Raw genomic sequence first — 26,077 nt, forward strand, 5'->3', positions numbered from 1 at the left:
AACTATTGCGATCCGATATGTAATTTAAAAAAAACATTGATTGTAAAAATATCGCCAAATATTGATAATAATAAAAATTGAGTTCATTGATATCACATTAATTTTTTCTTAAACCTTCTGTAAAGACTGTGATATTTTCCCTTTGTTTCCCCCTCTTTCAACACTGCATGATTTTCCCGCACATTAGGCGCACCACATTCGGAGTTCCCTCGCACACCAACACCGAAAACAAAAATGAAATTGGGTACAAAGATGAAATAATCGACGCAATGAAAAGTATTGTATCTCAGTTAAAGGCTTCCCCAAAGGGACAGCTCAAATATGAAAGAGATCCTAACATTGAAAAGGTATTTTAAATATTGATTGTTGAATGGGTACTTGGGTTTTAAATCTAGACCAAATGATGTAGGCCTATGACATAAAGAAGTTTCATAGGCATGGTACATATTCATATATGGACTGTTTATATAGATATTTTGGAAACTTGGTATATTTACAGAGACCTTTATACCTTGTATATATTCCCTGATATTTACAAGAATTAACATTAATTTCAACATGGATGAACCATCTCATTTCTCAGGATGGCTAACTCAGTAACTGATCTCTGTACTTAATCATCTCTGATCATTTCATTCTGAAGCAGTTAGGAGTTAAGCTCACCTGATCTGACGGCTCAAGTGATCTTTTCTAATTAAAGAGCTTTTGTCCTGTCTGACATTTCTCAACTTTTTACATCTTGACTTCTGTACCAGATTTGCCCGAAAACATCCCAGGGTGAAGGGGAATCAAATTACAAAAAAAGGCCCACATCCTGATTGAAGGCAAGAAATTATGGGGAAGACTTAATGAGGTCAGGTCAGATAAGAATCTTCCTCTGAAGAGACCAAAAAGATGAAACTTAATTCTAAGAAACTTCTTATTACAAAGTGTTGTTTTGAGTTTTCAAATCTTTGATCTTGATGGGGGTAGAATTTACTTTTGCTGGGAAAATATTTATTAATCTTGTGATAACAGGGACAAGGTGAATAAGGTGAGCATTATGACCCATGGACCTCTGGTTCACTATTCAGTTTTTCTCAGCTTCTGTAATATTAAACATTAAAATTTTTTATAAAAAGATGAGTTACTGTAATTGTACTTTTTTCCTACAGGATCATGAACAAGATGATTTCAGAAATCCACAGAATCATATTTTATGTTCAGTCTATGCAAAAGAAAATTGCACAAATTTCTTGGGACTGTTTTATATATCTTAAATGCACTTTTAGCACAAAGTGTCAAATTTTCAGTGAAATTTGTGACCCCTTTCTTATAGCATAAATTAATCCCATGCAGAAAAAAAGCACATACATGTATACAGTATTTTGACAACTTTTAGAATCATTTATTTTATACAGGAATACTTTGACAAATATCTGTCACCCCCAAAGTTGAGCACACACCACTCCGAGATGTCAACACAGAACAGTTTTTATGTACAAGAGGAAGATGAGGGAGAATCATCAGAGAGGTAAGATAAAGATTGTAGCTAATACTAGACTAAGTACACTTGTACTAGCAGTCAATGGAATGTGATTGGTTACATTCTAATATACCATTCAAATTACTTATCTTACCAGGGATTTATCTAGCTATTTTGTTTTACTACCGTTTTATAAGTAAAGGGGAAAAATGAGAGGCGCAGGCTCGATCTGAGCGCTGGAGGCGCGAGTATTCTAGGGGGGTCCGGGGGCATGCCCCCCCGGAAAATTTTTAAATAAATGGAGCAAAATCCTGCATTCTTAGAGCTTCTGAGGGTCATTTGTAGACCTTTACAAAAGCCACAAAAACTTCACTTTTGAGACAAAATATTAAATAACAAAAAAAAAAAATTTAAACCAAGTCAGTACTTTATTTAATTTTTTCTCTCAATATCTATCACAAATCAATTCTGTCTTTCATGTTTCACTACTAACATTGTTTTTGTTGTTACTCCATTCTTCCGATTCATAGTGATTTAAGCTCCATCTTACTCATCTACACTTTTCTTAACTCTGCAATCGCATACGTATATTTTGACATCATGGCCACATGGCACATGTTTACCGATCAATATCAACTAGAAGCTTGAATAATCTACTCTCGCTTTTAAAAGCATTTGAATGACTAGGATTGTGAATTAGGATATGCTGTTAAACTTCAATCGGACAAAAACAGAAAATTTCAGTACGATGTTTTAAATATTCTCAGTTTAATTGGAGACTTTTCTATCTGAAAAAGGGGAATTTTTCACCTTTTTAAAGAGGGGAAAGGTACCGTTTACCGGTAGTAAAAACAGCCTTGATGAATCCCTGCTTACCATCATGGTTTCCTGTTTTTTTTCCCCAGAAAACAGATCCAGAATAAAATATTTTACTGGGAATATAAAGCATGATTAATTATATTATACATTATGATTATGATATTATACCCACAGATTTCTGAATATTTCTTATTTATTTAAATTTCTAATAGCATATAAATTCAGTTTGATTATTTTTCAGTGACATATCTGAGAGCATAAGGAACCTGAAGGTTCAAATTAAAAACAAAGTCAGGAAACCAAACAAGGCGAAAGTTCAGTTCACCACCAAGAACCACCCCTCTGTGAGTGACATGACTATCCAGGTATCTAACAGGAGATCAGACCCTACATACGCGGACACTAAAAGAAACGCCGGTCAAATCAAAGTCAGCTTCAGTAACGATCTCTGTAAAGATAACCACAAAAAGAAGGGGCGATTGACGGAGAAGCCATTGGATCTACCAAGTGTTGATAAGGCTGCCTCAGAGAAGTTTATTGTGTCACCGGAGTACAACAGAAGTAGGCGAGGCATTCAAGATTACGAAGAGGAACGTATTAAAGAGTCAAAAGTAAGAAAACTTGGTGAAAAAAAGCAACTGAAAAAACTGTGAACTGTTTACACTGTTAAGTTGTTGTAGCATGTAAATTGCAGGAAGCCCTAAATTATCAAATTCAGTTATTCTTTTTGTTTCATCAGACTGAATTTGAAAGAAAAAGACGGCAGTTTAAGGAAGCTGGGAGAAAAATCAACAGGAAAGCAGAAAGGCAAATTAATGAGTATGAAAACAAAAGGCAAGAAAAAGCAGCTTCACAACAGAAACAAATGGATCAGCTGGAGAAGCAAGGGTAAATAAGGGGGGATGGATAACTAAAGAGATACAGGGATAAATAAGGGGGAGGGGATAGCTCAAGAGAAACAAGGGTAAATAAGGGGATGTGAATGGATAACTAAAGAGAAACAAGGGTAAATAAGGGGGGAATGGATAACTAAAGAGAAACAAGGGTAAATAAGGGGGAATGGATAACTAAAGAGGAACAAGGGTAAATAAGGGGGAATGGATAACTAAAGAGAAACAAGGGTAAATAAGGGGGAATGGATAACTCAAGAGAAACAAGGGTAAATAAGGGGGAATGGATAACTCAAGAGAAACAAGGGTTAATAAGGGGGAATGGATAACTAAAGAGAAACAAGGGTAAATAAGGGGGAATGGATAACTAAAGAGGAACAAGGGTAAATAAGGGGGAATGGATAACTAAAGAGAAACAAGGGTAAATAAGGGGGAATGGATAACTAAAGAGAAACAAGGGTAAATAAGGGGGAATGGATAACTAAAGAGGAACAAGGGTAAATAAGGGGGAATGGATAACTCAAGAGAAACAAGGGTTAATAAGGGGGAAATGGATAACTCAAGAGAAACAAGGATAAATAAGGGGGAATGGGTAACTAAAGAAAAACAAGGGTAAATAAGGGGGGATAATTAAAGAGTTACAGAGATAAAGAAGGGGAATGTATAACTTAAGAGAAACAAGGATAAATAAGGGGAGGGGAAGGGGGAATGGATAACCAAAGAGAAACAAGTGGAAATTAGGGGGAGGGGAAATGGGAGTGGACAACTAAAGAGAAACAAGGGGAAATAAGGGGGAATGGATAACTAAAGAGAAACAAGGGGAAATAAGGGGGGATAACTAAAGAGTTACAGTGCTAAATAAGAGTGAATGGATAACTAAAGAGAAACAAAGCTAAATAAGGGGGAATGGATAACTAAAGAGATACTAGGGTAAATAAGGGTATGTGAATAGATATCGAAAGAGAAACAAGGGTAAATAAGGGGGAGGGGAATGGATAACTAAAGAGAAACAAGGGTAAATAAGGGGAAGGGGGAATGGATAACTAAAGAGATACTTGAGTGAATAAGGGGATGTGAATAGATAACTAAAGAGAAACAAGGGTAAATAAGGGGGAGGGGAAGGGGGAATGGATAACTAAAGAGAAACAAGGGTAAATAAGGGGTGATGTATAACTAAAGAGATAAAATGGTAAATAAAAAGGAGAGGGAATGGATAACTAAAGGAAAACAGGGATGAATAAGGGGGGGGGACAACTAAAGAGATACAGTGCTAAATAAAGAGAAACAAGGCTAAATAAGGGGGATAACTATAGAGTTACAGTGCTAAATAAGGGAGAATGGATAACTAAAGAGATAAAAGGGTAAATACGAGGGAATTTATTACTAAATAGATACAAGGCTAAGTAAGGGGGAATGGATAACTCAAGAGAAACAAGGCTTAATAAGGGGAATAACTTAAGAGATACAGGGCTAAGTAAGGGAGAATGGATTATAAAGTGATGCAGGAGAAAGTGGGATAAAAAGGGGAAGATGGATAGAATTACGGGTAAATAAGGGGAAGAGGGAACACATAACTAAGGAGGAACAGTTTAAAAGGGGAAGTAGGGACAAAGGGGGTTTGAGAAGACAAAAAAAGAAGATTATTTAAATAAATTGTATAAAGATATTTTTTCAAGTTATTAAAGATAAAAAAAATTTTAAACTGTTTATTACAGGTCAGCAGAGTTGTTGGAAAAGCAGATGAAAATGATACAGGGCTATATTCATCATGCAAAGGTCTGTCGAGATTTTACTAAATTTTATATTTTATATATGATTGATTCCTACCTCTCTGATCGCCTGAGATTCAACACTGCAAATAAAATACTATGCTATATTCACTTGCACATAGCCTTCCAGGTGCATGTAAGGATTTATTTTTCTTGGAATTAGACTAAAATTAGATTTTGAAATTACAAATTGATACATGTAGTCTTGGAAAGTTTATTCACTTGCACCTGACTTCCACACATTTGAACATAACTTTATTAAAGATTGAAGACTTTCAAATCTAGATTTTATACTTTGTAATCATAATTAAATATATTTTCTTGTTAGATGGTGGAAAAGAAACAAGAGAGAATTCAAGAAGAAATGAAGAAGAAGTTTGTATTTCATTTATTTAGAATGTTATAAAAGTATCAGTACTTGTTGGTTTTGATGTTCAACACATGTTTTGTTCACTGAGAGCTTAAAAGATATGTTTTAAGTCATTCACAAAGTATTAGATCAGATTAAAGAAATTTTTAGTAGTTAAAGTTTACTTACAAAATTTTGAAAAATTATATCCTTTTTAAGCATAAATGTAAATAGGGCTAGGACATGTAGTGTTTGTCATATTCTTCTTCATTTGTACTTCCATCTGTCATCAAACTACACTCTAGCAAATAGCTAAGTTTACCAACAGACAACTTGTATTTACTGATTTCTTATAAGATGCAAAAGTGTTCAAAGCTGTCAGTTGATTGTTTGAAAAACATTAAGGTTTTAGTGTACGTCTGGCCCTGTCCTCTTCTTCACATATGTAAATTATATATTATTTTTCTGTTTACCAGGGAGGCAGAAAGGCTTAAGATATTGGAGAAAGTTAAAAGCATTGTGAGTGATTCCAAGACTATCCTCGACAAAGTAAAAACAATGTACAATGCCTATGCTGCGAAGCTCCCAGAGAGTGTAGCTAAAGGAATACAGAGCGCCCAGCAGAGGTATAACATGTCACAGCAGATAGTGTCTCCAGAGGACAGCAGGCCAGAGATCACAAATCAACATATCATCACTATCACAGAAAACTTCAGGTTTCTGTCCAACACCCACGACTTTGTCAAACAATCCATACGTAAGTCTTTGACACAATTAAAATTTCCAGAGAGAGAGAAAGAGCACAAAATATTCATTTATCAAAGGTGCTTGCTGTAAATAATTTATTTACTTCAAAATATAATTAAATGTTGATGTGTTTTTTGGGATTTCAGAGGAGGTAAAAGAGAAAGAGAAGGAGGCGCTGGAGGCCAAAGTGAAGGCAGAAGAGGAGGCGAGGAAGAAGGCAGAGGAAGAGGCCAGCAAGCCAGCCGAAGCTGCCTCCTCTGTAAGAATACATCAGTAAAATACCAACAAAACAAAGACTGGGAAACAATTATAAACTGCTACATCAGAACTGACATTGGAGCTGTATAATCAAATTATTTTTCTTGAAGGTTGGTTCTCCTGGACAGCCATTGGTCTCCTCCACTCCTATACCAGGAGCCACCTCCCAGGAGACGCAGGGGGCAACAGGTGGGGTCCCAGTGGCCACAGGTCCCACAGCAACCCCACAAATCAGTCCAGCAGGTACTTGTAAATACATTCCCATTGTAGCCATTTATAACTGACTTTGTTTTTACATGTACATGTTTGTACTTAATGGAATACCTGGGGAAGGCACTTCAACATCTCAGTACCCACCCATAGAGGCAAAAATCTTTACTTGAAAGACGATCTATCTACTCATTTTAAGGAATTCACTTACCATCAGAAGTGATTTTTGTTTTTGGAAGTGCATGTTTTCCTTAAAATTGCCCCCCCTTCAAATCCACCAATATGTTAAGGAAGCAAATGCTAGATACTTAACTTAAATTTGGAAATGCTCAATATTACAGTACATTGTACCAATTGTACAGACTGAGTGCAGTTTGGCTTCCCTTGACTCCATCTTACTCTGCTTTAGATTAAGAGTATGCTAGTTAGTTATAGAGTAACATTCTTCATTGACTATGTTACAGAGGGAGAGGTCCTGTGTGTAGACATGGAAGCTTTCCAGGAATACACCGGACTTCAACAAATGCTCAAAGATGCAGAGGAAGCCATACAGGTCTTGTCCTCTACTCAACAGGTAGGATTTACTGATAGCCAATCAAAGTCCTCTACACCATAGGTAGAAATAACCAGTAGCCAATCAAAGTCCTCTACTTCGCATGTAGAAATACTCAATCCTTTAACAACAAATAGCCAATCAAAGTCCTCTATTTCGCATGTAGAAATAATCAATCCTTTAACAACAAATAGCCAATCAATGTCCTCTGCTTCGCATGTAGAAATACTCAATCCTTTAACAACAAATAGCCAATCAAAGTCCTCTATTTCGCATGTAGAAATAATCAATCCTTTAACAACAAATAGCCAATCAAAGTCCTCTACTTCGCATGTAGAAATAATCAATCCTTTAATAACAAATAGCCAATCAAAGTCCTCTACTTTGCATGTAGAAATAATCAATAGCCAATCAAAGTCCCGTTCTTCGCATGCAGAAATAATCAATCCTTTAACAACAAATAGCCAATCAAAGTCCTCTACTTCGCATATAGAAATAATCAATCCTTTAACAACAAATAGCCAATCAAAGTCCTAAAGGTTCTCCACACCACAGGAAGAAATACCAATAACCAATCAAAATTACGCAAGACTCAAATTAATAACAAATTATTTTAGTCCTGTATACCACAGACATTAACACTCAGCATCCAATGAAAACTAATTCCTATCACTTGTAGGGTCCAATCAACCCAGTTCCTATTAGTTTAATAAAAAAAATTCCAGCAACTTTTAAACTACATTATCATGGAATTGATATTAATTGCAATTCATCTTTAGCAGTTCAAACATTTATTTAAGAAATCGCCATGCTTTAGATTTGATAAGATCACATTACAGGAGACACATCCCCTCCTATAACTTACATGTATATTGAGGAATGCAGCTATCAAGAAGCATGATTTGCTTGTCTTATCTAAGTACAGTACATGTACTGTATAGGTAAACTAGTTTTATGATTTATGAAAATATAGAAAATTACAACATACAGCATGTATAACATATTTAATGTTTTGAATGGTTGATGTTTAGCTGAAGAAGATGAAGTTTGATCTTCAGAAGGCGGTGAACATCCCTATCAATGCTATATCGGCTGTTAGTGGGGCTCACCTGAGAGACAAACTGCAGCGCCTCCTGGTGTTACTGTCAGGTCAACAAGTGGAGATAAGCAATAAAAGGGTCTCCGTCAGAGACCACCCAGCTGCTCTACCATTCTGTAAATACCTCATTGCTAAAATGGTAGTGGTAAGTGTTCTATGTATATTTACCTAAAATAACCAAGTCACACAGCTTATATCGTAATTGGAATATTTACTGGGGTATATATTACACAATGGTGATAAGATCATATATTTATAACTTTCAATGTGGTCTTTTTGATTTTTTGAAAATTCTTCATATATCTGTTTGTATTTCATGATTTTTTTTTCTTGATTTATGCAATGTTTATGTATCATTTTTCTCTAAAATACATTCAGACAGAAAATTTGAATAGCATCTATATTTACTCTTTGTCCCATTAATAGTATTAAATGTAAAGACCTTAATCTTGCTGTTCTTTTGCTTATTTTCTAAAGAGAAAAGGTGAGGAGCAGGTGTCGTCTATCTTTGAGTCGGCCTTCCCCTTGGCGGCGGTGATGGTGGGGCTGCTGACCCAGCACCCAGACATCCGGGACCTCCTTCTGGCTCACTTCCACTCCCTGTGTCCCTACACGGTCCCCTACCACATCCCCCGACAGGACCAGCAGTCAACTGAGGAATACCACAAGTATGTACACAGTGAAAATGTGTGTTAAAATGTTGAGTGAAGGTCAAGATCTAGTAAAATGACTTTAGACTAATTTTTTGGTGCTAGATCCATTATGACGTCATAATCAATTTCAAATTTCTTTTTCCGGTACTTTACAGCTTTAGTAGAATTATATAGTAAATAGGGTATTTTCATGGCATTCAATTTGAAATCATACAAAAAGTAATCCTGATACCTATATCAAATTTGATATTATTTTAAAGAAGAGGACACAAACATTCAAATTACTGTTTTCTGAGAGACTGTAGGCAATCTGGATACATTTCCTTTGTCGAATATGAATAAAACTCCCATATTCCTGACTGTTTTTCTTAATTTTTCATTGACAATGAGTTTATAATATTGTTTTTCATTTTGTTTACCTATAAATTATGACCTGAAACACCTTATTTGACCAAGCTGAAGTTATAAAGCATCATTAAAGGATTTATTTTTCAAATTTGATACATCTGTAGGCACCTTTCATTTACTAGATCTTGACCTTAGCATGTATTAAAAAAGCACAAGTATACATGTACTACACAATCAGAACACGTGTTAAAATTTCAAAATTAGCATATTATTATGTGAATATTTTTTTTCTACCACATTACAAAAAAATATTCTTGTCTTATATGTGTACTGATATTACAACTAAATGAAATGGAAAATTCAAAAATGGGGAATTGCTGATCAAGCTACTTTTTCACCCAATTGTGATGAAGAGGTTATAAGTTACTATACACATGTACACCTATAGTTTTTTATGGGTTCTTATCTCAATATTATGAAATATAATTTTTTTTTTTTTAATTTAGATAAAGGATTAAATTCTTTATTTCATGCTTTTAAATTCATATGCAATGTTTCTTTACAGAGCACTGGGCTACAAATATGACAGTGACGGAAATGTTGAGAAACAGGACAAATTTTTGAAGCGAATGTCAGGGATTATGAGATTATACACCTCTATAATGGTCTCTTCTCCCCCGCGACAACAGAGTACTCACCCATTTGGGATTGAGCATGCATGGATATGGTTGTCAAGGGTGATGAACATTCAACCTCTTCCTGATGTCACGGCTACCATGGTGTTTGACCTCCTAGAGGTCACAGGACATGCTTTGTTTCACAAATACAAAAAGCAATTTCTGAAAATGCTTCATATATTGATACGCGAATTTCTACCCAAACTGAAATCAGTAGCATCATCAGGAGGAGGAGGTCCTGTATCTAGACTAGAGGCCCTGATCAAGGCTAGCATACAGAGACAGGGACAAATTCCACCACCAGAGGGACTACTTCCTCCTAACTTCTGGTCGTCATAATAGTAGAGGCCCTGAGAAGTCTAGCAGCGAAAGAAAAATCCCACTACCAGAGGTTTCCCCCTCCCTAACTTCTGATCTTGATACAAACTTGATAATGTACAGTGTGTACTTATGCACATAATGTTTATGTCAGTTAAGTACAGTAATCAAGGGCTGATGCTTCTTGACAAAAGAATTGCTATTTATAATCAAAATCAGGTTAGAACTACAATTTTTGTCAGCTTCTGATCTTGATACAAACTTGATAATGTACAGTATATACTTATGCACATAATGTTTATGTCAGTTAAGTACAGTAATCAAGGGCTGATGCTTCTTGAGAAAAGAATTGCTATTTATAATCAAAATCAGGTTAGAACTACAATTTTTGTCAGCATTATTGTACTATCATTGTAAAAACTGTTTTACTGATGTAGAGTTGTAAAAGAACATTAAATTCTAACAGTTTCTTGATTCAAAATGACCAGTTTGTACATGTATCACATGCTATTTTCAATCATGTTCATTAAATCATATTTATGAGATGCTTTGCTTAGTGCAAATAAACTGATTGCCATGTAACAAAGTTTAATTTGAAGTGTATTTTCATTTGCAGTTTGTACAGCAGTTCTATTACTTGTAGATTTTAACAGATGATTTAACATATATTGAAGCCTGTGTTAGCTCTAATAGTGAGGAGTTGCAAATTGGAAATTAAATTTTAGTAAATATGTTACATTGAAAAAAACATTTTGGAACTACATATTCATGTATAGCTGCAATAATGTAGCCCTCTCCCTTTTTTTTTTTTTTTTTTTTGGGGGGGGGGGAGGGCTACAACTCCTTAGGATCTTTCTAATGGCGCAGCTGCGGGAGTGATTTACTCCCGCACGGATTTCGGCTCAAATTAACAGTAAATGGCTATTTTATTAACATTTCTTACCTTGACTCCAAATAAGTAGTCATCCAAGACGTAAACCAATGCAAAAATATACAGAACGATCCCTATATCGCTTATTTTTCGTGTATGTCAACATCACAACTCGAATTTATCCGCCATGTTTACTGACCTTGATAGATTGTATTTTGGGACAGCCAATGAGAATTTAGGTTCTATAGGAGCGGATCTTTTTGGAATTCCCTTATTTTAAACATAAGTATCGCTGCTTGCATAAAAATAACACTTAAAATGGTTTTATATACCTATGTTTTTCAGGGGCGTAGCTTCCATTGTGGCAATGAGGCAGCTGCCTCACTAGATTTTTCAGCAACATCCCTTTCCCATAATTTAATACATCACAGAAAAGAATTGATTTGTTTTTGTTAAACCTAATTGTTTTTATTTATCATTTAAACAAATTAAGAAAATGTACTTTCATATCAGTATGTTCAGGGTCAAAATTCATGTGATCGGGTTCTAGTTGTAAAACACAGGCACTTGTTTCTGTAATAAAGTTTTGACCCATAGTATAATAAATTATTATACTATGGGTCAAAACTTTATTAAAGAAACAATCGCCTGTGTTCTAAAACGTAAAAGTAATTTTTGTGGGAAAATATTAAAATAAACATGGGCAAAATGGGGGACAGACGCAGTTGACATCCTTTCTAAGAAAAGAAAAAATTAAAGTAAAAAATTATAATGGACGTCATGTATTTCACAAACCCTGTAAACTAGTGAATAATTCTATTACTAGTATCTTTTCAAATGATGTCAAAATTCAATATTTAGATATTTAAAAATTGTGCTAGAAGTTCGAAAAATGCATTTTTTTTTACTTAAAATACGTTTAAATCCAGTGCGTACATGCAGTGTCATATGAATGGGAAATTCATTAAACGGGGGGGGGGGGATGCGAAATTTCTGCCCAGGACAGTATTATATTTACATTCTAAATCCCACAAATCCATTTTCCCTGAACCCCCCACCAGGGCTCCGCCCTGGACCTGCTGGGGGCCTAAGGCGGCCCCCAGACCCCCGGCCACAATAGTTTTGCCTCACTAGAAATTAAAGTCAAGCTACGCCCCTGGTTTTTGTGATGAAATTCAGCACATACATTTATAAATACAGATAATTGCTTTATTCAGTTGTTCTAAATTTCAAGCGAAAGTCTCATTACGTCACGCGTGAACTGTCATGGCTGCTGAAGTAAAATACCAGGAAACATGCAGAGTTATTTTACAAGTTTTTCGCATTTAACGGTGTCTACTGTTGACAGTGAATAAAAAATTCGTCTAATTAGAAGTAAGTTGAATGTAAAAATAATTTATTTTGCCTGCAGTCGCTCCTATTAAAAAAAAATATTTGCACCATTACGGAGATGCGATGGAATTGTAGCCCTCTCCAGAAAACATCAGATTAAAAAAAATCGGAGAGGGCTACATTATTGCAGCTAATTCATGTATAATTTGTATTTGGGTTTTGGAAAATCTGCTCCAACAATGCAACTAGTGACCCTTGTCACCTGTATAGTCTATGCAGCTCTAAGGAAAGATGAAATGGTGTTTGAGAATTTATTCCATAAAGAAATGAGAAGGACTTCTTTAACTCAACCTCAGTTTTAGGAATCAGTAGTTATACATTTAACTTTTTAAAGTATAAATAAAGGATGTAATTTTGAGAACAATATTTGTTGGTTGTAATATTTTTAATAGAATTGTTCTTACCTTGTAAAGGAAATGCACTAACAAATACAAATGCAAAAACTTTAAAGAGGTAGAATTCAATTATTGAGGTAAAACACAATCATGCAACATTGTTTAGAAAGGTAAGAGAAGGGAGGGGAGATTTAGAAGGGAGGGGAGATTTAGAAAAGTAAGAGAAGGGAGGGGAGATTTAGAAAAGTAAGAGAAGGGAGGGGAGATGTTATAGAGGAAAATATTGGACAGTTGTCATACATTTAAAAAATCTTACTAAAAGGCCAAAGTTTACACAGAATTTTTTATCCTTTTTCCTGGTTGAAGGGAAAGGAACTTTAAAATAAATATGTTTATACATTGGAGTACTTGTATTTGAATTTGTTGCAACAGAATTGGGGGGGGGGGGGTCAACAAACATTTTATACTAGATTATGCCAATCCCCCCATTCTTTTCACTTTCCGATACCACGTCCTTGAAACCGATACCAGTATGTTTACTGCCATCTTTGGAGCACACACGGACCACTGTAAAAATGGCATCACTGAAATCCAGTAGAAACGCTTTTTTTCAATGCGTAATTTTTCAAGTTCGCAAAGTAGTACCAAAGCTTGCAGTAATTCTGTAAATTTCTATAAAAAAATTAATAAAATTGGAAATTTCAAATGTGTAAGGTTCAGTTAGATATTTTTATGTAAACACAACAGTACATGGACTGAATAGTGAGGTATTAACACAGACTACAGATAAGCTCGTTCTCTTTTGGTTCCGTAAAGTTATCAACTTGATAAATTCTTTGCTCTATTCAAATGCTACAGGCGATTATATCTCCTTTCTGATTGTATTTCTTTATAAAATTTAAGGGAGGCACGATTTTGAAAGAAATGGTTTACATAGTGTCTAGTTATTGCCGCTGTACTATTGATTAAAGGGCAGGACTCGGGGAAAAGGCCATTCACGCAGGGGATGTCAACATATGATAGAACAGTTAAAATGAGCAAACTGCAACTTTCCTCAATTAATTAAATTCCGATGATAAAACCAAAAACAGTATATTCAGACGATATGTCTCTGTTTACGGATAGTTCCATTTACAAGCGAGTGGCCTTCGTTCTGTCCATACTCGGGCTGGCGGTGGAATTCCTAAGCTTTGTGTCCCCTTTCTGGATTTCTAAGACTTACAAGAACGGCACCGCGATAAATGTGGGCCTGTGGCTGACCTGTGTAAATCTAGACTGTACCGGCATCAGCAACAGCCCAGGTGAGTGTAAAGACCCTAAATTCTTGCAAAAGAGACAGTATTCTCATTGCAGTGTGGTAGAGCGATTATTTTCGTATAAATCATATTTTAGAAGACCAATCATTTTCATAACAATAGGCATGCAGGAGATCATACTTGAGTTACTCGGTATCAACTTGAAACAAATTTTAATTTCTTTGAAATTCACGACAACTTGAAAGAGTTTAGTCCGAAATATCTGACGTTTTCTAGGCCTTTTTTACGATTTTGATGTTTTACGTGCATGTAAAATATCAAAATCGTAAAAAAGCCAAGTTTACCATGCCGAGGCATTTAGAAACATAAGCTACCTTTTTCAAGATTTCAGGCACACACATTTTCATATTTTCTCAGACAAAAAAAAAATAAAGAATTAAAAAGGAAAGTTTGAATATAAGTACCAAAACTTTTTTTTTTATTTCTTTTTTAAAAGTTCAAAGGGGGTTCGATCTACACGTATATTACACTATATCTATATCGAGAAAGGAAGATCTTTTTCATCTCATCAGCATGTGGCGTTTATGTCTCCAAAACTTATTTGATGCATTCTCTGAAAATGATCAATTTTTAAGTCGAGACAGGCCACTGAGAGAAAAGTTGATATTACAGGGAATTCAACTACCTCATTTAAAATTGCCTTGCGTTAATTATGGTTGTTACATGTATAATGCACATATGTTATCAAATATAACCCATCACTGGGTCAATGTTTGGTTGAAGTATCTCATGCCAGATATTAGGCATTTTTAAATACGGTGTACTAAAAATTTTGTGTCCCTGATCAATAAACTAGCCTCACGGAGGTTGCACGTGTGATCGGTCAACAGGGGATGCTAACTACTTCTAGGCACCTGATTCCACCTGGATTTTCTGAAAGTCTGTGTTTTTATGTGCTATTTACAAATTTTTATTGTTCCTAGGGTTTTTGAGATCGAACAGAAAATCGAGTGTCTGTGGTTTCATATAAAATAAAAATATATTTTGTAAAATGTTTTAATTTTTAGCTTGGTTGACTGTGGCAGCTGTGTTTGATCTTCTGTCCCTTTTGTTCGGAGTGACATGTATCGTCTGCCTTTCTCTCTTTATCTTCAAACCCCAGTTTCTTCCAAAAACAAGAAGATGGCCGCTCGTCGTCATCATTATATTTTCATTCGTGGAAGGTTGTTATTATTTTTTTTTTAACGATTTTAATACTTTTTAAACTTCCGTTTCATGTTTCACATTGTTGTTTTATCTTATAATTTTCACGCATACATTTTCTGACAGTAATAAATTATTTATTTTTTAGCATTATTGCAGCAGATTGCTTGTGGTGTTTTCCTTAAGGCGGTACACGATTCCCCCCAGCCCTCGGGTCTGTTACCAGAGAACGCTTTCGCGAGTCTCTCGTGGGCCGCGGCCTTCAGCGTCATCGGCGTCATTCTCTACTCAGTCGTCTGCATCCTGCTGTTTACGGATCTCGTCAGAATATGTTTTGCTGCTACGAAATAAGTACTTCCATTCAAGGAAGAATGTGGGTTTACTGGTTACACTGTATATATATGCATATTTTTGTTGACAACCACCTGGCAAACCTATTAACGAGAAAACAACACATGTATAGATGATTATGTAGTTCTCATTTAGAACTCAAATCTTTAGGTGGCAGGCCCATGTAAAGTTTATTGTGTGATTGGAAATGTCAATCCCCAGACGCACTCGCATGTACGGGACAAGCTACTTATTTTATAACGTCGTATTGTGTGGATTTGAAAACTAGATTTAGAAACTAAGACAAGTTTCTTGTCTTTCGGCATAGTTTTGAATAATTTTAACACTTCACGACAAATCAAATAAATTCAATAAATATTTTTGTTTAAATTGCCTTACATGTAAATTAATTTCTAATTAGTTTTTAAGATTATATTGCGTTTCACACTTTCAGGACATTTTTGAGTACGATGGCAAACAAGTGACAAATAAGTTGATATTACGAAGATTACATTTGTTCGGTTTTATGCCATGTTCACGATTCCTTTTCTTGACTGGATTTACGAGTTTGATCAATGTCCCCTATTTTCACATTTTACATCAAGGATAATAGCTATTGTTATACTTTTAGAAATTAGTTCCTATACAATTTTTAATGTTTTGCTGAGCGGGCTTAAAAAATCGATGACCGCTTATTGAGATGTTGGACCTGTCGATAAGATGTTGGACCGCTTACGTCACACAATATGGGAGGAGCTTAATCTCATGTTTAACAGTGACGGACTTGATGTTTACATCTGACAGTACAAGATACATGTGTGTTAAAAAAATATTAAAATATTAAAATGAAAGGTATAAGGTACAACAAAACATTTATTGACTGTGTTCTCGGGCAAAAGGCGTTTTGATGACCCTCGAACCAAACTGTCTCGAACCAAACTGTTTGCCTTCAGCCTAACGGCCTCAGGCAAACAGGGTCCAACAAAACGCATGTTGCCCTCGAACTCAGTCAAAAAATGTATAATAGTGACTAGGTTATACCTAAAAGGAAAGAGAGAACACAACGAAAAAAAATAAAACGTAAGGGGTTTATGCTCAGATAATATAATGATTTCTTCAAAAACATTTTAAAGTAAATCTTTACTAACGTTTGATGTGATTTTTTAAAATTTCAATGTTTCTTCTTCATGCCAAATTACAGGCTTTTAAATATTCTATTTATGAGTATACATGTTTTTCAAACATCTTTCTGCAAATGTTGGAATGGGCAAAAACTATAATTTTTTTTTTTTTTACTTTTATGGTCAGAAGCAAGTATAAAGTCACTAAATTCGTGACTCAATTTTTTAAATTGAAAAATAAATTATTCACATGGCGCTTTACACAGGGAGTCTGTGAATTCAGGTAAAGCGTAAAATCCCTACTATTACCTTTTAAAGTCCACATCTGCAATATTATTTAACAATATGTCGAAATATAAAAAGTTAAGCAGGCAGCGAGACAAATTGACTGACGGCTAGATAGATGGATGACAAACTTTGATTAAAAACCTCACTTGAGTCTTTGTGGCCAGATAATATATCAAGAAAGACAAAGATATCATTTGGAATTTATTCTGCGGTAGTTTTTACAATACAAAACTGAAATACCTGATATAAAAAGGGAATGTGGATACAAAGAGGGAAAAGGACTTCAATTGATGAATTTCCACATCACTAACATGGGGTAATATACAGGGGGCTAAAGCCCTTCTAACATATAAAAATAAAAGGACGGAAATAAATATCACTCAAAATAAATTAATAAAAGCCATTAGAACTTTATCATATCATGGTTGGCTGCTGGTTTAATTATTTTTGTCATATGGTATGAGGTTCAAGTGAACCTACTTGAAGCTCACACCAAAGAGAACATTCATAAATAAAAAAAAACCTCTTGATCCCAACAATATTAAAATAACACACATCATGTAATAGAATAGTCAATGGGCCTTTATAAAAATCTGTCATTTAACAGAGTGCATTTAATGTGAAATAGAACATATTATCTGAGATTCATTATACAGAAAACCCCATAAATAGTCTATAAAAATTACTATATATATTTCTGCTCTCCAAACAACACTGGTTCATGGGAAAATGACACAGGATCAAAACTTATGGAGATTAAATTTGAGATGTCTGGGAATCAAATACTTTAAACATTCATAAAGAGAATTTTCAAATTTAGAAATGTTTGAAATAAATGTCTGAAACAGAAAATCAGGAGAGTAATTTAAAATTGTCTTGATAAACTTAACTTCAGCATAAAGCTTTTATCACTCCTGTAACAAATATGACTAGGATTTGGCAGATCTGACCCCTAAAAATGAATTTGTCTGGTGGACTAGAACAGCTGATAATTATCCATTATCTGAAAAAGAATAGTGAAACTGCAGAGGAATAAGGCACAGAGCTGTAGGGTTGTTTGACAGTTCATCACAGAAACACAGAATTGTAATACATATCTGTCTGTCTCAGACCTCAAATAGGCAGAAGGAAAGACAGACAGACAGTACATCACAGTATAACAAACACAACTCAGGATTGTAATATCAAGTATCTGTCTGTCTCAGACCTCAAATAGGCAGAAGGAAAGACAGACGGACAGGCAGATACTAAGACAGTACATAATCATACTAATTTAAGGCCATGGTATATCACTAATAAGGTCAAATAAAACAAAGCATCACAGGCAGAGTAAAATGCCCTAAAATTAATATTATTGACCAATGATTTCCTGATCAATTAACATGAAATTTGGCAGTATTACAAAGGATTTATACATGAACAAGTAAAATATGTCCCATTGTAATCACTGGACGGAATACTTGAGTACTGACTGGTCAACATACAAAATCAATATAGGACTAAAAACTTAGCAGTGTACATTATGCTTCAAGATGTCTTAAAACATTGCATATATTGTACTAATTTTACATGTATGTTAATATGAGTACCAGGTATTTTCAACAGTTTCACCACATTTGCACTGCACTGGCACTCAAAGTTGAACACTTTGTAAAATCTTACTAATTTATATGGATTTTGAAGGTCACATTTCCTGTCAGTTTATTTGACCTTGTGACCTTTAGACTCCGCCCATTGTTTTAACAAATAGTCTTGTTGAGTCAGCTGTTTTTCAAATTTAGCACACAGTGATTTCAGTTCTTTGATTGTTTGGTCTTTTTCTTTAATTGAGGCATTGAATTTTTCCAGCTTGGCTGTCATATCCTGGCAATTTGCGCAGTGTCCACCCTAGAAATTATAAAACAGATCTATAAACACCCATTTAGAAATACAAATTCAAGAAACATATTCATGTGTGCTTTTAGCAGCACGAATGAGGTTCTGATCAAATTTTGCCAGTCTGCTATTGCTTTTCTTTAATATATCAACTTTTCAAAAACCACTTGGCAAATTTCAATCAAACTTGGCACAGGATATTTTATTGTAAAGGATTCAAATATCATTTAAATGAAGGGCCTTGGCCTAAATCATGTTAAGAATAGGAAAATGTAATTGAATGTGTTCACTTGCACATAGTCAAGAAAATGTGACTCCAGTGAGTAATGTAACCTATAGACCTTTTATCTTATATCAGCACCTAACTAAAGTGTTGGTTTTTTACATTAAATTTCAAAGTACTTTTATTTTATAGTATCCTCTAAATATATGGACTGTAATCTCCTGTTTAAGAGCATCAAGCCTCTACAAGAGTGTTTGGAAAGTTTTCTTAGTGATGTTATAGGAGATACCTTAAATTTGGAGGCTTTGAGCCTAATCCTTAGAGTGTCACACTCCTCCTGTATAATTATAGGAGATACCTCAGATTTGGAGGCTTTGAGCCTCATCCTAAGAGCGTCACACTCCTCCTGTATAATTATAGGAGATACCTTAGATTTGGAGGCTTTGAGCCTCATCCTAAGAGTGTCACATTCCTCCTGTATAATTATAGGAGATACCTTAGATTTGGAGGCTTTGATCCTCATCCTAAAAGTGTCACATTCCTCTTGTATAATTATAGGAGATACCTTAGATTTGGAGGCTTTGAGCCTCATCCTAAGAGTGTCACATTCCTCTTGTATAATTATAGGAGATACCTTAGATTTGGAGGCTTTGAGCCTCATCCTAAGAGTGTCACATTCCTCTTGTATAATTATAGGAGATACCTTAGATTTGGAGGCTTTGAGCCTCATCCTAAGAGTGTCACATTCCTCTTGTATAATTATAGGAGATACCTTAGATTTGGAGGCTTTGATCCTTCTTCTGAGGCTTTGATCCTTCTTCTGTATAATTATAGGAGATACCTTAGATTTGGAGGCTTTGAGCCTCATCCTAAGAGTGTCACACTCCTCCTGTATAATTATAGGAGATACCTTAGATTTGGAGGCTTTGAGCCTCATCCTAAGAGTGTCACATTCCTCCTGTATAATTATAGGAGATACCTTAGATTTGGAGGCTTTGAGCCTCATCCTAAGAGCATCACACTCCTCCTGTATAATTATAGGAGATACCTTAGATTTGGAGACTTTGAGCCTCATCCTAAGAGCATCACACTCCTGTATAATTATAGGAGATACCTTAGATTTGGAGGCTTTGAGCCTCACCCTAAGAGCGTCACACTCCTCCTGTATAATTATAGGGGATACCTTAGATTTGGAGGCTTTGAGCCTCATCCTAAGGGTGTCACATTCCTCCTGTATAATTATAGGAGATACCTTAGATTTGGAGGCTTTGAGCCTAATCCTAAGAACATCACACTCCTCCTGTATAATTATAGGAGATACCTTAGATTTGGAGGCTTTGAGCCTCATCCTGTATAATTATAGGGGACACCTTAGATTTGGAGGCTTTGAGCCTCCTCCTGTATAATTATAGGAGATACCTTAGATTTGGAGGCTTTGAGCCTCATCCTAAGAGTGTCACATTCCTCTTGTATAATTATAGGAGATACCTTAGATTTGGAGGCTTTGATCCTTCTTCTGTATAATTATAGGAGATACCTTAGATTTGGAGGCTTTGATCCTTCTTCTGTATAATTATAGGAGATACCTTAGATTTGGAGGCTTTGAGCCTCATCCTAAGAGTGTCACATTCCTCCTGTATAGTTATAGGAGATACCTTAGATTTGGAGGCTTTGAGCCTCATCCTAAGAGTGTCACATTCCTCCTGTATAGTTATAGGAGATACCTTAGATTTGGAGGCTTTGAGCCTCATCCTAAGAGCGTCACATTCCTCCTGTATCCTGGCCAGCTCCTTTGTTAGCTCCTCTAACTGCTGCTGTCTCTCCCTGAAAAAAAACAAAATGTCTACATTAAAGAGGAGCTTGTGGACACAGATGAAAATCTCTACAGAGCATACTATGGAGTATTTCAATGCACATAAGTCTCTCTCTCTCTCTCTCTTTCTCTCTCTCATACAGTTCTGTGGTTTCGGTTTGTTATGCTATTAATGATATTTTCTGCATTATAGTTTGCCTTGTGCCTCTCCCTTCATATTATTAAGACTAAATGTGGTAAATAAGTTAACTTTTCACATCAGATTAATTTGGAATTAAACACATAGTAGGATTATTACTTAAGTAATGTGTACTCATATAAGAGCCATACCATGAATTCCCCTTTAAGGCATCTGCCATCTGGTTTTTTAACCTGGTTAGTTTCTCATCTCTAATCTTTATTTCCTTGTCTTTAGAGGTAGTGATTTCTAATATCTTTTCCTCAAGCTGAAATGTAAATTCAAATTTACATTAAACGATACAAAATATAAAAGTTCTTCTTTCATTTATACTTGGGTGTGATTAATACTTGAGCAGTAAGAGGATTACACATATTTTATTATTCAGTTATGTACTTCTGTAAACTCCCATTCAAAATCATAATGCCAGCCCACCAAAAACTTCTCCTTTTATTCATTTATGGACTTTATGAGATCAAAATTGATACAAAAGGTAAATAAAAAATTTAAAAGGACAAGGAATTAAAGAAATACATGTATACTCTGAATTTGGACTCTTCTTTTTTCATGCTTAGGTGATAGGGATAGTGTTCAAATACAGTAAATATTTTCCAACCATTTTTACCAAGAACACAATTTTAAGTTTATCTTTCACATATATCAATATAAAATCCATGTAAAGATATTTATACTTTAGCTATATTCATATTATATAACATTGTTATATCGCCTGTGAATATAACAACCTCTTTCTTGTGCTTGACGATCTGATCTTCATTCTCCTTGCGGAGTTTTTCGATCTGAGCTCGGAGTTCGTCGATTTCTGAGCGTGCTCCCTGTAATGACTGCTTTGTGGCCTCGTGTTCCGATTTCTCTTTGTTTATCTGTCCTGTGAGTGTTTCTTCCTGTCGACACGAGAATAAAACTTTGTATGCCTCTTTTTGTGAGGGGTATAATTTCAGACTACCATTTCTACAGCATTAATACAACACATCAACTTGTCGCTTCATCAAATTGTTTAACTTGAACCTGCCAACAGCACTTAATAAGACATTAAATTAGGAATTTTATTGATTCTTTCTCCACTCTGAATTTTAAAATGCAGGTTTAAGATGTGAACACTGTAAATATTCTGATGCATTGATTATAAACCCCTGACCTGTGTTTTTAATTCGGATCTGAGTGACGCGATTGTCTGCTCCCCCTCCTGTATCTGCCTTCTCAGTTCTTCTATCAGTTTTTTCAGCTCTGCAATCTCTTTCAATAAATCCTTTTCCCTCGCCTGTTAACATTAAAATCAACAGATCAATCTGGTGAAGTACCTGCTAACACTAAATAAACTGATCAATTATTGAAGAACAATTATACACCCATCATAGGATGGCAAAGTAAATATGTCAATGGTCAATTGAAACCTTTTGTCAAGAAAATAATAAACTCTGCTAGAACCATAAATTTAGTTTGAGGCATAGATCAGTTTGGTTTATTTATAAACTGCTAAAGCAAAGGTTTATCAATTGTTGAATAGACTTTTCTGCACCAAATAAAAGTGAGAGAGGTGAAAAAGGTCCCCCAGTCTCTAAAAGCTAGAAACAGTGGAGTACCGGGACACTTTCCATTTAAATTTTGAATAAGAGCCTTGTTTACTCTCTGTAAGCATTTTTTGCACCTTTGTGTTGTGTTATATTCTTGGCTAATTATTTTACTCTGTGTAGAGAACTGAGAATTTGAGGCTGGGTACACATAAGTCCCCAGTCTTCTGAGCTCTGGAGAAGCTAATTTATAAAGTAAATTATTGATTTCACAAATCCCAGTCCTTTCTTGTGCTTTTGAAATAAGCTTGTATATATACAGGAAAATGAAATTATATATAGAGATTTAGAACTACAAGACCCCACCAATGAGAGATAGTTGATTAAAAATTTTCCTTTCTGAATCAGGACACAGACGGAATCTGATTAATTTATTCAAGGTTTTAACACTTTAAGCTTGGTAAACAATGTTTCAAAGTGTATGCTAAAATTTAATCAATTTCAAAGTCAAAAAATGATAACAATGTTTAAATTGACTTTGGTAAATTCCACAAAGCTGACTTAAAGTTGGCTGTTACAATGAATACACAATTCTGTTACCATTCAGCTCTTGGTCTCTCAATTAATGAGCAAAGGATCAAATGTAAATTAAATTTTAATATATATCAAATTTATTTTAGATTTGAATGGTCCTTTTATATGCAAATTCTCAGTATATCCAACTAACTTTCAAAAGAGCAGCTTTGATGTTGAACATAAGCTGGGAAGGAGAAATCATACTGAACAGAAATCAAGTCAGTACAGTACTATATTTGGGGATGGAAAGGACTGGTGCAGAGAGGGAGAGCTATCTGTGCCCCACCTCCCCAAAATAAAATATACATATCACATTTTCAAATATTTCATTGCAAAAAAAGTCACAAGATTCAAGAAGCTTCCAGTGGACATTTTAACTCATCTTGATATGTATTTAAACAGATTTTGAGGAGGGAGGTTCATTTCGGAGACCAGACGAAGCACTTGAGTTGTCTTGTGGATTGTTTTTAGGTCGGTATCTTGAAGCATCTAGAATGTTTGAATGGGATCCCTGAGTAAACACAGACAAATATTAAACACAGATAACCAACTGTTCCAGTGTACCAGGTACTTGTCATTTAACTTGTAGCCTGGTAAATACCAACGAACAAACCTTCACACCTTATACAGCAGCAAAACTTATACAGGCTGAATTTATTTACTGGGAAGTAGAACTCTTTCTTAAAATACATCAAAAATGCAATTAAACATTCCATTAGGGGAAGCTTTTGTTGATTACCTCATATCAAGCAATAAAAATCTTATCTCTGTATAAATCTCTCTGTAATTTAAAAACAAATAATTAGATTTGCTCTGATAACATTTTATGAAATGAGATTGATTTACAAAGAACTGAAGCGGTAGTTTTCCTTTATTCCTCAACTACTTGACTTCTGACTTGAGAGCAAAAAAAATTGTTCAAATGTCTGAAGGGACAACAAAGTATCCAGTTATTTTGACATTCCATAAGCATAAATTGCTTTGAAGTACACATATTTAGGTTAAGCATCACTGCACGAGCATGTGCATAATGAAAAAAATTAAATGAATATACCGGTACAAAGTGGACTGCCTTAGTTTTAGAAACATTTTTGTTTTACATGAAAGGAACAGTTTATTATTAAATATTTGGGAAGACATTTATAACCATTAAGGTCAGACGAGATGTTCCTCAAAATCTGTTTTGTACATCTTTGTAATGTATGAAAAATATTCAAAATTTTAATTACATTCTGATCTCTAAACCAGTTTCTTAACGTCTTTAAAAAATCCAAACACTTAAACATTTGAAATTGGAAAATTATTTTTCATCCCAAAAGGGTTATATAAGAAAAACTACCCCTGGTATCTTGCAGAAATGTCTGGTTAGGTACCTCAAATTTTTGTTAGTAAACATGTTTAAGTAGCAATACTTCAATGACAAAATCTTGGAACATTTTATCTATTATTAAGGAGCGTCTCGTCTGTCCATATAGATAATTTTACTTATTATATATAAACTTGTAGTATATTTCTGATAGGGTGGAAGAAATAATTTTGTGCAATACAAGCAACTATACATGCAACATGAAAAGTTCAAAACTCTTTAAGAACTTTAGTTAGTTGTTGAGTATACAACCATACTGTAGATATACATGTACATCATCTGAACTCCCTTAGAATAATGAGTAAGTGTCTGAGTGAACACTTTAAATTTCCATATAACTACACTTTACCCATTTTAAGCATTGTTTCCTGATATGTCAAAATATTTTCATAAAAAAAACAACAAAAAAAAAACAAATGCCCTGATTACACCATGATAAATACTTTTGTATTATACTTTTCCTTTGGAAATGAAACATCATAATTGTATGTACATGTAGATACCCTAATATAATAACTGGAACATCTATACTACTACTAGAATGATGGTTAATTTTTACCTTTGCATCCTGGAGTTCCTTCTTATACTCTGATTCCTGGGACTTTGTGCTGGAGCCAGAATCGGATTTAGCTGATTGTACTTTCACTTTCTCCTCTTTCTTTTCCTTCACCGGCGGCACCGCCATGGCGTTCCCGAGTATTCCCTGGTTATCCTTCTCCAGGTTTACTTTAGAGGTGACAGATGAAGCTGAAGGAATGTGTGGGATTTTCTCACTTCCTCCAGATTTTAGGTTGGCCCTGATTGACCCTAGAGGTCGGAACCGGCCTCTACCATTGTGAGACATGGTTCCCAATCTTTCTACGATTTGTGTTTTTCTATGACCTTTCACTGCATGGTACCTGACACTTTCATTCTATGGGAAAAGCAAGACCTAAAATAAATTTAATCATACGTATTAGTTTTTATTGGAATATTCCATCTTAGAATTTTGAAGATACATTTTTTGTGTGTGTGTGCATAACCTTGCACATTTTGCTGATTATGGATGAAGTGCAGCTTATGACTTACGTGTGGTGAATAAGTTAAGATTTAACGCGTATTCATGGACATCACTCTCTTCAAAGCTATGATTAATGGAATCGTTATCGATGTACGAATGAAAAGGTTTACAAAATTCATTAATCAATTAACAACTGATCGATTAATTAACTAGAAGCTGAAAAGTCTCTGACACAATTTTATTTTACTAAAGCCGAAAGAGTTTATCATGAAATATTTGCAAGAACTTACCTAGAATAAAATCACATCCCTTAAATCTCTTACACATTCGCAAATAAACAACCATTTAGTCTTCACATACGTGCCGAATGATCGGTTCATCGAGCACTTGCTTTTGGCGTCTTTTGTTTCCAAGATGTCCTAACAAGCAGATGAAACGAGTGATTTGATTGGACAGTTTGCCTTAAAAAGTTAGATAACTCAAGGTTTACAGCAGTTATGCCCCTTTGACTACAAAAGCTCAAAGTTGTCCTCGGTGGAGAAATACTCTTCTCCAACTCGTGT

At 34.9% G+C, this 26,077-nt stretch overlaps 3 protein-coding genes across 3 annotated transcripts; 2 read left to right on the forward strand and 1 right to left on the reverse strand.

The window, feature by feature from the left end:
- The first annotated feature begins 174 nt into the window (after positions 1-174).
- On the forward strand, positions 175-10,921 carry LOC134249687 (mRNA export factor GLE1-like). Its single transcript, XM_062732015.1, has 13 exons — positions 175-347; positions 1,401-1,513; positions 2,526-2,895; positions 3,024-3,172; positions 4,890-4,950; positions 5,272-5,318; positions 5,769-6,049; positions 6,186-6,298; positions 6,408-6,540; positions 6,972-7,081; positions 8,092-8,304; positions 8,637-8,827; positions 9,726-10,921. The coding sequence occupies exons 1-13, from the start codon at positions 270-272 to the stop codon at positions 10,174-10,176; spliced, it is 2,310 nt and encodes a 769-aa protein (XP_062587999.1). The 5' UTR covers positions 175-269; the 3' UTR covers positions 10,177-10,921.
- A 2,781-nt stretch (positions 10,922-13,702) lies between these two features.
- LOC134249753 (uncharacterized) lies at positions 13,703-15,563 on the forward strand. Its single transcript, XM_062732101.1, has 3 exons — positions 13,703-14,054; positions 15,077-15,232; positions 15,361-15,563. The coding sequence occupies exons 1-3, from the start codon at positions 13,826-13,828 to the stop codon at positions 15,561-15,563; spliced, it is 588 nt and encodes a 195-aa protein (XP_062588085.1). The 5' UTR covers positions 13,703-13,825.
- A 2,223-nt stretch (positions 15,564-17,786) lies between these two features.
- On the reverse strand, positions 17,787-25,938 carry LOC134249727 (uncharacterized). The gene is made up of 8 exons (XM_062732075.1): positions 25,805-25,938; positions 25,074-25,445; positions 22,200-22,322; positions 21,787-21,945; positions 21,193-21,308; positions 20,774-20,873; positions 18,159-18,838; positions 17,787-18,063 (listed from the first exon to the last, which is right to left on the reverse strand). The coding sequence occupies exons 2-7, from the start codon at positions 25,356-25,358 to the stop codon at positions 18,653-18,655; spliced, it is 969 nt and encodes a 322-aa protein (XP_062588059.1). The 5' UTR covers positions 25,359-25,445; positions 25,805-25,938; the 3' UTR covers positions 17,787-18,063; positions 18,159-18,652.
- Positions 25,939-26,077: the final 139 nt, after the last annotated feature.

This window comes from Saccostrea cucullata, unplaced genomic scaffold (genome assembly GCF_032062105.1).
Source record: "Saccostrea cucullata isolate Sc308-1 unplaced genomic scaffold, CSIRO_AGI_Scuc_v1 ctg305, whole genome shotgun sequence".
NCBI lineage: Eukaryota > Metazoa > Mollusca > Bivalvia > Ostreida > Ostreidae > Saccostrea > Saccostrea cuccullata.